This window comes from Glycine soja, chromosome 12, assembly GCF_004193775.1.
Source record: "Glycine soja cultivar W05 chromosome 12, ASM419377v2, whole genome shotgun sequence".
Lineage (NCBI taxonomy): Eukaryota > Viridiplantae > Streptophyta > Magnoliopsida > Fabales > Fabaceae > Glycine > Glycine soja.
This window is the reverse complement of record NC_041013.1, coordinates 9,396,763-9,410,229: the sequence shown is the minus strand read 5'-3', so window position 1 is coordinate 9,410,229 and position 13,467 is coordinate 9,396,763. Positions and strand designations below refer to the sequence as shown.

The 13,467-nt window shown below is 33.4% G+C and overlaps 1 protein-coding gene and 1 long non-coding RNA gene across 2 annotated transcripts; both read right to left on the bottom strand.

Moving 5' to 3' along the window:
- Window positions 1–675: 675 nt before the first annotated feature.
- On the bottom strand, window positions 676–3,556 carry LOC114379639. Its single transcript, XR_003659549.1, has 4 exons — window positions 2,972–3,556; window positions 1,986–2,555; window positions 1,634–1,867; window positions 676–1,332 (listed from the first exon to the last, which is right to left on the bottom strand). It is a non-coding gene; the product is annotated as an uncharacterized LOC114379639 (long non-coding RNA).
- A 92-nt stretch (window positions 3,557–3,648) lies between these two features.
- LOC114379638 (cyanogenic beta-glucosidase-like) lies at window positions 3,649–4,585 on the bottom strand. The gene is made up of 4 exons (XM_028338325.1): window positions 4,216–4,585; window positions 4,039–4,114; window positions 3,864–3,941; window positions 3,649–3,764 (listed from the first exon to the last, which is right to left on the bottom strand). Exons 1-4 carry the CDS (start codon window positions 4,360–4,362, stop codon window positions 3,673–3,675), a joined length of 393 nt encoding a protein of 130 aa, XP_028194126.1. The 5' UTR covers window positions 4,363–4,585; the 3' UTR covers window positions 3,649–3,672.
- Between the last annotated feature and the right edge of the window lie 8,882 nt (window positions 4,586–13,467).

Genomic DNA, 13,467 nt, shown 5'->3' with positions numbered 1-13,467 from the left:
TAGACTTCGTTCATCACTTTTAACATTTTGATGAGATAAAAAAAATTCAACATGATCATTATGTATGATGATGCCTTTGGAGTGCATTTAAATTTATTAAGGTCAATTTGAATGATGTCACATTTTTTATTATGGATTATTTTTTTTATGTCGGAATCATGATAGAAGATTGGGAATGGAAAGAATGGGAAATCTCCAGAATAAATGTACTTATTTACAGGCTTAGAGTTCCACCAAAAAAAATTTGCAGAGGGGAAACAAAAACTTTTGACGTAATATTAATAAAGAAGATTTAATAACCAGAAACTAATACGTTTAATTTTACAAAAACTATTTTTTTTTGTTTCTTTTTCTTGCACAATCAAAGTAACTCCTTGTACCACTAATATTTTATTTTATATTATAAACTTCTCGTTTTCGTTTACATTTATCGTTTATTTTTTCATTTCCAATAAATGGATTGTTGCAGCTAATATGAAGATTTCCTTTCTTTATGAGATGATATAATGATTTCTAGAAAACACATTCATGTCAAGTCAAACACAATAGAAGCTCATCTGAATTTCTTGAATTCATATCAAGCTTTAGGACTCAGATGTTTTTGCACTCGTAGGAGAGTCCTAAAGCTTTTTTTTTTATATCAAGCTTTAGGATTCTCCTACGAGTGCAAAAACATCTGAGAAATTTATTTAAGTTGAGTGTACATTGTTATTTTGAGAACAAAGCTTTTTATTCTACATTTAGTACAAAAGTTCAAAATTTGATTTGTTGTACCCAGAAATTGAAATCACTTTGATTTCAGAGTGAGAAAAGAAAAAGTCTCATAACAGCTCCTAACTTCCTTAGTTAATCAGTTCCCGCATCTAAGTTAATGAATTTCTTTATAATTCCCATCATTTCTCCCCTAGGGAAATGCCCCAGACATCCCTTTGCAGCTGCCACTTCATTCAGCTCATAAACCGAATCACCACTATAAGCTTCACAACATTTGTCTCTTCTATCTTCTGTTTCCAAATCATCAAGCAAGTCTTCACCTGACTTAACACTTGCAATAGGAAATGGGTCAATAGAAGATTTGGAAATAGTGGATTCCCCAATTGCACCAACAAAGTCTTTCAACCAGCAAATTGCGAACGGGACCATTTCAAAGCTATGATCTCTATATTCTACTGGAGTAGAGTGGTCTCCTCTGACACAAAGGAAAAACTGAAATTTTCTTGTTGATTCTGCTACCCATAAAAGCCTTGCCAGCTATCCCAAGGCTTTATCTACAGCTTCTAATGCTTTGACTTTGAGGATGCTTGCTTTGTCATGGCCAGCATCGTCTATTGCCTGTAATACCATATAAGGTCTCATCAAAATTAAGTAATCCAAAGATTTACAAATAAATATAACCTAGAAGGCTAGATCAGGGTAAAAAGAAGGAGAAATGAAGGAGCAGCATTCTAAGAAGAAAAGATGCAAGAGTTAACTGTAATATTGTGTTGTGATTTTCATTAATTAACCATCGTAGAGGTGTTAGACAGTGTATTGCTAACACTCCTCTAATATCCCCCATATGAATGCATAAAACAATTTTAGTAAAATATTCCATACTCATCATGATGGAGGTCTAGTTGGAATTTCTAGTTACCTTCTTGTTGTATATATTGTGTTGCAGTTGTTTGATCCCCGAACTCGGTTGTGGAGGTTTCAATTAACAGTGACTTGGGAACCTTCAGTTCTCTTGGAGGGTGCTTGGACTGTAGATTTTGTTTCAACTACCTTCAAAGGTTGAATATCAATCTCCTCCAACTTCTTCATCAGCCAGGATCAGCAAACAGGAAATGATTTCAACAATAAGACGGACTTGAATCTGATCCTCAATCTGTTACAGGGGAAAAAAACATCAATGGAAGAGAAAGTAAAAAAAAAATCAACTGAAAAATATCAAAAATCAGATTGAAATTTTTTATAAAAAAAACATCAAATTTCAACATAATCACCTGACACCTGCTTTGCTCATTTTGGGAATGAAAATCAGCAAACCACGGTGTTACTTCCTACTCCTCAAACAAAAAAAAATTAAAAATATTTAAGCTCTTCCAGAAAAAGTCTCGAGCTAAAACAGCAAGTCCATATGTATTTTTATTACCAAGTCCATACTCCATCCCAATATTAAATTATATTTCATTATATTGACTGAAATGATCCCTTGATTAAGGATTGGGGCAGGTATCATAATAAAATGATTAACAAAAATATATATCATGAATCATGATATCAGTAAGTAAGCTATGTAACAAAACTGTAAAAAGCAGAGAACATCTCTCCATGCTAGGGGTTTTCAATGAGGAAGCCTGCTCAACAAACCCGATCACAAGCATTGCAGTAAGTTTTCATATAAGGTTGGTGAGGTGCATAGGCAGCATAAAAGGATGAGTAGTAGTTTGGGCCCAGAAAATCAAATGATCCTTTAAGTTGCCTAGCTTCTTCTTTGGAGAACTCGTAGCCGGTTTCCCAACATAGATCGCATGGTTTTTGGATACTCACCTTTTGTGAGTGGGTCCATATACCTAACCAGAAATGCAAATGCAATCCATAAGAAGTATTGAAACACTCTTTTCTAATTTCCTAACAGCACAAATTACACATCACTACAATTGAATCTAGCTGGTTAGACTTAAGAATGTTTATCTTAAACTCAAGTGGAGTCAATATGAATTCATATGTAATTTACCTTCAATTTTATACAAGTTTATGAGATGACATATACTTTGAGTAAACACAAATCACCCCACAGATAAGAAAAGGTACTAGCACATCAATCTAAGTGGCATCGTCAACTAATAGCGATCAATAATGTTGGCCCACATTTTTCTTACTAAATGTAGTATACCATCAGTCACTACATTATCACATTTTCAAAAATAAATATTGTCTCTGGCAATTTTCCTTCCCTTCAAGCTATGAATGTTGAGTATAAACTTACCATCCAAACATGAAGTCAAGGCCCCTACGTGCAGCGTCTCGATCAGATTTCTCTTTAGAAACCAGCACATACCAGCCAAAATTCAAGGTAATCCCTATTAAACCCTTTTGAGATGGCTACATACACACTTTTAAATATTTTGTCAATTTAATTACTAACAGCAGTAAATAATTTTACATGAAAATAAATTATGGTCTTTCACCAAATAGAAATTACATGTGGCTTCTGTACTCTTTGGTCCTTTTATTAGAAAAGTTCAAGTATCATTAAATTTCAGGACACAAAGATTCATTGCGGGTATAAAAAGCATTTGGTGATTCAAAATTAAAGCAGCTCAAGAATAAAGAGGACCTGATACTTGGTCTTATACAGTTTGGCTGTTGCAGCATGAGCAAGAAGTTGGTAGTGCAAAGTCAAATAGGGCTCAATTCTGGAATCACTGCCTGTGCAATTCAGTTTTAGCCAATCAGAACACCGACCAGGTGCAAACCTGCCATTTGCATAGCCATTCTTGCTCACACTCCTCGGTTCATTCAAAGTAATCCAATGTTTCACCCTATTGCCAAATTCCTTAAGCAAAGTTCAGCATAGTCCCTAAAATGATCTATGCATGTTCATATGAATTATATATGTTTATCATATCATTAGATTTACTAAAAATTTCTATCAACATTCGTACAATGGAAGGAAATTGATTTCACTTACACAATGTGAGGACTTAAAAAACCACCATACTCATCCTCTAAGGCTTGGGGAACGTCCCAATGGAAAAGGCTCACATATGGTTGCAGACCTGCATGATTTATGGTGATTATATATGATTAACAACCATATGGATAAGATAGTAATCAAATGTAAAGAGTTATAGAAATAAATATTAATGAATTATGACCATTAGCCATGAGCTCATTGATGAGGTTGTTGTAGTAGTTTACTCCTTCATGGTTTACACCTGCACTAAGCTTTCCTTCTGCAAATAATTTATAAGAAATTAATAATAGTTACTATGGAACACAAACTAAGAAAACAAATTTATTTGGGTGGAATTTCAACAAAACTTGACTTACTCGGTAGTACCCTAGACCATGAAATGGAAAATCTATAAGCATCCAAATTCATATACTTCATGATTCCAATATCCTCCTAAAACAGGTGGACCAGTCTATGATAAGTCTACATATCAGCTACATTCTTTATTCATATGAAAACTACTTATCTAGTACTACTATTGAAACCATATATACCTTATACCGATGATATGAGTCGTCTAATACATCTCCATTACTTACATCTTTTATTTTTTTTTCTGCATGCCATAAGTGGAAATTATACATTAAAACGGGCAATTTACACTCAAAGCATGTATCAGAGAACATACTCAACTCATACATCTTGCAAATTACTCATTATTTAGGAGTTAGATGTTAGTCAGATGAGCAGTTAGATGACAGTTAGAAGACTCTGTCTCTCCCTCTCTCTCTTGTTTTATAAATAGCTACAATCATAGACATTATTTAATCAACTATAGAATCTCTATGAATCCTCTCCTTTACTTCCATCTCTATGATCTCTAGCCCCGTTCTAGTAACCACCTCTGAGTTCTGATTGCAAGTTATGATTTACTTGGCTTGGTAAAGAAAAAATGGTCCAAAATTTCACCCAGAGACCCAAAATTCTGCAAGGCTGGAGCAATTCAAAAACACGTACTATTTACTTGTTTTTCTTCTTTCTGGTGAACACTACAATTGAGGTATTTGGCTCTCTGATTAGATTCTGAAGTATCACCACAAACTTCAGTCTTCTATGTTGGCAATGAAATTAACCTACGGTCCACAACTTGGACACACTCAAAGCTCCTCTTCTTCTCCATGAATGTGCATTATGCGGAAATCAAACTCCGGTCCTCCCCCTCCCCCAAGTTCAGTGTTTGTTGTCAACTGAGTTACACTCTATGATACTATTTACTCTTATTTGAAAACAAAAGTAAACAATATTAAAAAGCACTATTGGAGGAGAGATATACATATACCTGGGTATTTATGAGTGAAAGTATCCCATATACTTGGTCCTTTTCCACCTGCCCTTGCAGCACCTTCATACTACACAACAAAATTATGTATCTTAGATTCTGAATACATAAACGGTAATTGACAGCAATAAACAAAATTGAAAGATTGTTCAAATTGATTAAGAAATTAATATGATATAATGTACTTGATATGCTGAGGATGCTGACCCAAAAATAAAGCCTTGCAGGAAACTGCTCCGGTTGAGATAAGAAACGTCATGAAACGTCGTGAATGGCAAGAAACTGCTCCATCTCTCAATTCAAGGGCCTCATAAATCCCTTTAATTAAACAAAAAATAAATACAATTAAAATTGAGCAAGGTGGCAACATATGTGAAAATAAAAATGACACCTTTATTCTTCAACACCACCCTATGAATCCTATTGTTGCTACCCTTGAATGGGCAAAGCAGGGTCACCTTAGGCACTATCGTTGTGAAAATAAACAACACCACAGAAAAACTTCCATAAGCAATCAACATGCAGGAAATGAAACAATATTCCAGCTGACCAAATTGAAACAACTTTCGTTCTAAAACACAACAAGCATGCATGTAACAAAACCTCGTGTGTGGCTGAAGAAATTAGCCAAATGAAAGGAAAACTTGAAAGCACTGAGTAAAATGCATAAAAATTATAGCTTACCTCGTAGACTGTCCTGTAAAACTCTGAACAATATCAGAAATATGAGTTTCAGGAAAAAAATACCAACGAAGCATCCAAAAACACCACAAAAAATCAGACAAAAAAATATATAAACACCATTTTAATAAAATCAAAATAGAAAAACCTCTATCTTTCTCTTAACTTCTCCGACAACTTCAAATCTGGTGGTTGCCCTTACCTGCTCATAGTGGAGAGAAGAGATCACAGAAGCGAATAACGAAGGAAGAAAATTCCGCTCACCCCAGCCTTAACTTCGGAGGCTTCTAGAGCCAGAGATGAAGAGAGAGGACAAAATCTCAACGTGGCAGAAAACAAAGGCAAGCCAGCAAGCCAGGTGGCAAAAAATTAAGGCCAAAGCTGAAGGGGTAAAAAGACCAAAAATCCAACAAAAGTGTCAGGTGTCAAGCTCTCACCCATGGGCATTTTAGAGATTTCATTAGACTTCTCTTTTATTATATACCATGGATATACCCGGATTCCCAAAAGAACTTTGTAATGTTCAACTTGATTGCTAGATTCTGTCAATATCTTACAAGTAGTTAATGGTGTCATGAGATTATTAAAATATCTAATGGTAATGTGTTTGGTATACCATTCTCCATGCACATTCAATGAGATAACCACGTCTAAATTTAAAATTGACACAATTTATAATGGCACAGAGTATTGGTGGGTAATTAGCTAGGATATATTTTTTATTAACTAATATAATTTTGGTGGGATTCATCTTGGTTATCTCTTATTTTCTCCTATCTATTGGATTAGATAGGATTTAACCAAGTGTTATTACTTTTTTGTAATTTCCCGGTATCAATGGTATCGGTTTTAATAAAATTCTTTCGTCGATAAAAAAATGCTTTCATTGTCAAAGGTTATTTATGCAATTGATGTGTATCAAACTATTTGTGACGTGCAACCTAAGAAGCACAAATACGGCCGCGTAGAGGCGTGTCCCACGTCAGAATTGTGATAGATATGGATTCAGACACGACTAGTGTGCAACACAATGTCAGGTGCGTCTAAGTTCGCCGGACACGGTTGGGCAGCCCAACACATGCAATTGGATGTGGCCCACCATCCGGACCTGGACACATCACCTATTTTTTATTATTTTTTCAAAAAATTAAAAAAACATTTACAAAAAAGAATGAATTGCCTCAGTTCTCAAGCATGAAACAAACATCTTCTCCTCACGTTTCCCACTCTGCAAGCAAACCAAACACCATCTTCAGTCCTCTGTTGTCGTGCTTTGACCATGCTACACCTTCGTTGTTGCGTGCAGAACACAAGGTAGTGATATTGATATTGTTAACTGCCATGCTTTTGTTCTTTTAATTACGTGGTGCTTTTCATTTTAGTTTTTTTATGAACTTATATGCCATTAAATTCCATCATCAAGACAAAGTCATTTCAGATATGCTAAAGCCTTAAGTTCATTTATAAAAGTGTGTTTTGTCAATTTTGTGGCATTTCTTATGTTTCTCTAATTTGTGAATTTTCCTTTATGTTTAAGTTTTGTTGTTTAACTACGTTGCTCATATATTTGGATTGTTTTGGTGAGAATTTAAAATAATAAACTCATTATTTGGTATCCTCTTGGAATAGAGTTCATATATATTTTTTTCTCATACATATATGTGCTCATTCAGACATATATAGGTTTTGTTCAATGTTTTATTTAATTTAATTTTTATTGTATCTATTTTTTTATTGTAAAGATTTTTGGACAAGTGACCTCAATAACTTAAGAGGAGGGTGAATTAAGTCTTACAAAATGTTCCACTAACAAACTTTTAACTCCCTTTTAAAAGATAGGCTCATAATACAGAAGAAGAAGCAACAATCAATTTAATAATGTTCTTTAAACGTGCAAGACAAAATTGATTGCAATAAAATAAATAAGTTAAGGAAAGAGAGAATTTCAAACTCGATTTATACTGGTTCAGCCATATCCTGTGTCTACGTCCAGTCCTCAAGCAACCTACTAGAGATTTTTCACTATCTCTTTAAATCTTTTATAGACTTTGAACACACCATGAGATCTCTCACCCTTGTGTTCAAGATTTTCCAAGAGACAACCCTTCTCTTGATTACAATTCTCACAATCCAAGAGACAATCAATCTCTTGATTATAACTGACTTTCTGATATGAATAGAAAGATCTCTCTCTTTTAGAGTAGATGATACAAATTGAAGATCCTAGAGGAATTTCTCTCTTTTAGAGATGATGATACAACTTAAAGTTCCTAGATGAATTCTCAATAGATTCGTAAGTATTTGCCCAACATTTGTTGGGAGAGCATTTAGCAATTAAGTTCTCTTAGAATATATCTCTCTTGCTTTTTGAAGTCAGACACACATATATATAGGCCCATCGTTTCTTTTCAAAAATGGTTTGAACAGATGTGTCTTTTCAAAAAGCTTTTTCTAAAATTCTTCTCTCGTAATCGATTACAAGTTTTAGGTAATCGATTACACAGTTATATTTTGAAGGGTCATGACTTTTCAAAGTGTTTTATGAAGTATCTGGTAATCAATTACAAACATTTAGTAATCGATTACATGATTCAAAATTCAAATTCAAAACCTTTTTTAAAAAGCTTACTTGCAAACTTGTCTTCTAGTAATCGATTACACTGCCTGGTAATCGATTTCCAGGGCCTTGATCTCTTGGAAACACTTTGTTTTAAGGCAAAAAAACCAATTAACCAATGAGATTGTTTGAGGTCCTCTCTTTTTCTTGATCTTGTTTGCTTGATCTTGAATTAATCTTGAAGCAATGCTTAACCTTTGAATGTTTGTTAAAGCAACCTTGTTTGATTTTACTTTGGCATCATCAAAATCTTGTATTCATACATTCACATTCTCCCCCTTTTTTATGATGACAATCATTATCAAGCAAGTTCTTTTTGACATCATCAAAACCTGCATGATTCACATTCTCCCCGTTTTTTATTATGACAATCATCTGTAGGTTAATAGTAAAAACAAAAGAATATCTATTTGTATAGTTTACTCCCCCTTGATTTTGCAATGATTGCTTATATGAGATAGTTGAAGATTTCATAGCTTTCATATATAAAAAGTTGTCTCATAAAGAATAGATAATTTCCCTTACTATCTTATCTTTTATCTATCTCTCCCCCTTTGTCAACATCAAAAAAAAATCATGAGCAGAGAGAAGAAAAGCATTCAATAATTTACAATGAATTAAAAGAGTAGATCATGCCATACCGTTCAAAGTATCATTTCTTGGCCTAAAAGAAAATGTTACCGATTGTTGGAATATATGAGAATCAAACAATATCAAAAGGCCTTTATCACATAATTGATAAATACTTAATAAACTATGCTTAAGACAATCATCAAGTAAAACATTTTCTATGGAGGTAGAGGGATTCGTACTTATTTTTCCAACGCCAAAAATTTTACCTCTGTTGTTGTCTCCATAGATCACATGTTCACCATTTTTTAGAGAAATATGAATAAACTTCGATGCATCTCCCGCCATGTGTTTGGAGCAACTACTACCAATGTACCAACTTTGCTTTAAGGAGTTCATCATTCATATAATCATATTTTGATTTTGGTACCCAAATTTTCTTGGGTCCTTGAATGTTAGTTTTGACTAAGGATCCTTTTGGAACCCATACCATTTTTCCAATGCCACTATGACCTTTCTAATATAACATGTTGATGCACTATGACCTTTCTTACCACAGTAAAAGCATGTTAAGAAGGGAGAACTAGTCTTTTGAGTGGAGGCAAAGAAATTTTTATACATCTCTTGTTGATTTTCAAGATTATATCCTAATCCAGCCTTATCAAAAACACATCTTTGTTTACGTAATATTATATCTAAATTATTTTTACCAAGAGTAAATTTGACAAGATTAATTTTTAAATCTACAATTTCTTCTTTGAATTTATCACAACATTCACATGAATGAGATGCTTTACTGTTTTTTTATTATTAAGCATTTTGTAGATGATTGGTCATTATCTACAGATTTTAATGTTTTAACTTCATATTTAAGATTTTCTAACTCTACATTTAATTTCAAATTTTCTTTTTCTAAACTTGAAATAGTTTTCTTAGAATATGAAACTAATTTGGCAAGTTTGAAAGATTCTTTATGCAATTCATTGAATGCATCTTGGAGTTCATCAAAAGAAATAGATAAGTCATAGTTAGAAGATATTACCTCTTCTCCGCTTTGATAGCCTTTGGCCATGAGACCCAGATTTATTATTTCATTTTCTGAATCACTTGATGAATCCATGTCATTATCTTCCCAAGTGATGTATGTTTTTTTTCTTTCTATTCTTTGAAATTTGTCTTGTCGGATTTTTTCATTCTTCTTTTAAAGATGGGACAATCAAATCTCAAGTGTCCAGATTGATCGCATTCATAGCATTTTGGAACTAAGGAGGAATCTTCTCGTTTCTCCTTTGGATTGAATTTTGATCTCCTTTGATTTCCTTTCTTTCTCATAAATTTATTGAATTTTTCACAAAAAATCTGAAATCATCATCTTCTTCTATTTCATTCTAGTCCTCTTTGTCACTTTCTTCTTGAATAGAAGATGAGGCTTTAAGTGCAATCCCTTTCTTTTTCTTGTCATTTTCTTCATGTTGGTTTAGTCTCATAAGTTCCATTTTGTGTTCCTGAAGCTTTCCAAAAAGATTTGCAAGAGACATGTTAGTGAGATCTATTGATTCTGCAATTGTTATTACTTTTGGTTGTCATTGCCTGCTTAAACATCTCAACACTTTGTTAATGAGATCTTCATTAGGAAATATTTTTCCCAATGATGCAAGATGATTAACTATATGTGTAAATCTCTTTTGCATCTCTTGTATGGTTTCATTTTGATTCATTCTAAACAATTCATATTCATGTGTGAGAGTGTTTATTCTAGATCTCTTAACATCAGTTGTGCCTTCATGGGTTACTTGTAATGTATCCCACATTTCTTTTCCATTTTTACAATTTGAAACTCTAAAATACTCATCCATGCCCAATGCAGAAGTAATTATATTCTTGGCTTTTAAATTATATTGAACCTTTCTTCTTTCATCATCATCTCATTCTTCTCTAGGTTTTTCTATAGTTACATTTCCCACTACCATTGTAAGAATGAAGGGACCAATTTCAATGGTTTCCTATGTATTTAAATCTATGGCTTCTATAAAGATCTACATTCGGGTTTTCCAATAGTGATAACTCTCACCATTAAAAATAAAGGGCCTATTAATAAAATTTACCTCAGGAAATGGAAAGTTAGATGAGCCATAATTATTCTTGAAATTTTTTAACTTTAGACAAAAATCTTGCTCTGATACCACTTGTTGGACAAGTGACATCAATAACTTAAGAGGGGGGGTGAATTAAGTCTTACAAAATTTCTCGCTAACAAACTTTCAACCCCCTTTTAAAAGATAGACTCAAATGTAGAAGAAGAAACAACAATCAATTTAATAATGTTCTTTAAATGTGCAAGACAAAATTGATTGCAATAAAATAAATAAGATAAGGGAAGAGAGAATTGCAAACTCGATTTATACTGGTTCAGCCACTTCTCGTGCCTACGTCGAGTCCTCAAACAACTCACTTGTGATTTTCCACTATCTCTATAAATTCTTTACAGACTTTGAACACACCTAGGGATCTCTCACCCTTGTGTTCAATATTCTCCAAGAGACAACCCTTCTCTTGATTACAATTCTCACAATCCAATAAACAACCAGTCTCTTGATTACAACTGACTTTCTGGGATGAACAAAAAGATTTCTCTCCTTTAGAGTAGATGATACAAATTGAAGATCCTAGAGGAATTTCTCTCTTTTAGAGATGATAATACAACTTGAAGTTCCTAGATGGATTATCAATAGATTTGCAAGTGTTTTCCCAAGAGTTGTTAAAAGAGCATTTGGCAATTAAGTTCTCTTAGAATATATCTCTCTCTTGCTTTTTGAAGTTAGACACACATATATATAGGCTCATCATGTCTTTTCAAAAATGGTTTGAAGAGATGTGTCTTTTTAAAAAGCTTTTTCTAAAATTCTTCACTCGTAATCAATTATAGGTTTCTGGTAATCGATTACACAATTATATTTTGAAGGGTCATGACTTTTCAAAGTGTTTTCTGAAGTGTCGTTGTTGGTAATCGATTACAAACATCTGGTAATCGATTACATGATTCAAAATTCAAATCTATAACCCTTTTTAAAAGATTACTTGCAAACTTGTCTTCTGGTAATCGATTACCAGAGCCTTGATCTCTTGGAAACACTTTATTTTAAGGCAAAAAATAAATCAACCAATGAGATTGTTTGAGGCCTTATCTTTTTCTTGATCTTGTTTGCTTGATCTTGAATTAATCTTGAAGCAATGCTAAACCTTTGAATGTTTGTTGAAGTAAGCTTGTTTGACTTTACTTTGACATCATCAAAACTCTGTATTGATACATTTACACAGATGAGTAGTTCTAATGAAGCTATGGAGCAAGAGGATCAAATCAAACCCCTATGGAGATATGACACGAAGTTAAGAATGACTCCTAACGGGAAAATGCCATGATCAAATGCAATTTATGTGAAATCTCATTCACTGGGTCTTACGCCCGAGTAAGGGCTTACCTGTTGAAAATCTCAGGAGAAGGAATTAGACCTTGTTCAAAGGTGACTCCTCCAAAACTTACTAAATTAAAAAAAATGGACAATAAAGCAACTTTGAAGATACATAATTCAAAGGGAAAAAAAAGTCTCTCTACTTGGTGAAAGCAAATAGGCACAAGATTATGCTCCTCCAAAAGTCCTAGGTGCTTTAGAAAAAGGTTTCAATTTGCAAGGCAGAGATGGTCTTGATGCTAGAATTGCAAGGATATTTTTCTCTTCAGGGCTACCATTTCATTTAGCAAAGAATCCTTATTATTGGGAGTCATTTTCTTATGTTGCCAATACTCCTAATCTCAGTGGATATAAGCCTCCAACTTAGCATAAGTTGAGAACTACCTTGCTTACAATAGAGAGAAGCCATTTGTAAAACCTCTTGCAACAAATAAGAAATTCATGGAACCAAAAAGGTGTGACCATTGTTAGTGATGGGTGGAGTGATCCTCAAAGAAGACTTTTTATCAACTTCATGGTTGCCACTGAGAATGGACCAATCTTCTTAAAGGCAGTAAATTTCTCTAGTGATATAAAGGACAAAGATTTCATTGCTCAACACATCAAAGATGCAATTATGGAGGTTGGGTCATCAAATGTGGTACAAATTGTGATTGATAATGCTATTATATGTAAGGCAATAAGTATGATCATAGATAATGAGTTTCTTGCCATTTATTGGACTTCTTGTATTGTGCACACCTTAAACCTTGCATTGAAAAATATTTGTGTAGCCAAGGATGTTGAGAAAAGAAATGTTACTTATAAACAATGTTGTTGGATCACACAAATTACAAATGATGCTAATTTGATTAAAATTTTTATCATGGGACACTCTATGAGATTATCAATGTACAACAACTTCAACTCATTAAAGTTGTTTTCTACTGTTCCTACAAGATTTGCTTCAACTATTGTGATGCTCAAGAGATTTAGAAGTTTGAAAGAAGGACTCGAAAAGATGGTTATTAGTCATGAATGATCTACTTACAAGGACAATGATGTTGGAAAGGCAAAAAAAATTGAAAGAAACTGTGTTGGATGAGATTTGGTGGGACAAGATTGATTACATGTTTTCTTTCACTGCTCT

What these genes read in the sequence shown, in the direction of transcription:
- LOC114379638 (XM_028338325.1), bottom strand. Translation starts at nt 4,362, where the DNA reads ATGTATGAGTTGAGTATGTTCTCTGATACATGCTTTGAGTGTAAATTG. An exon ending in ATGGTCTAGGGTACTACCGA is followed by an intron (nt 3,942 to 4,038) that starts GTAAGTCAAGTT and finishes AATTATTTGCAG; the next exon opens with AAGGAAAGCTTAGTGCAGGT. An exon ending in CAATGAGCTCATGGCTAATG is followed by an intron (nt 3,765 to 3,863) that starts GTCATAATTCAT and finishes TAAATCATGCAG; the next exon opens with GTCTGCAACCATATGTGAGC.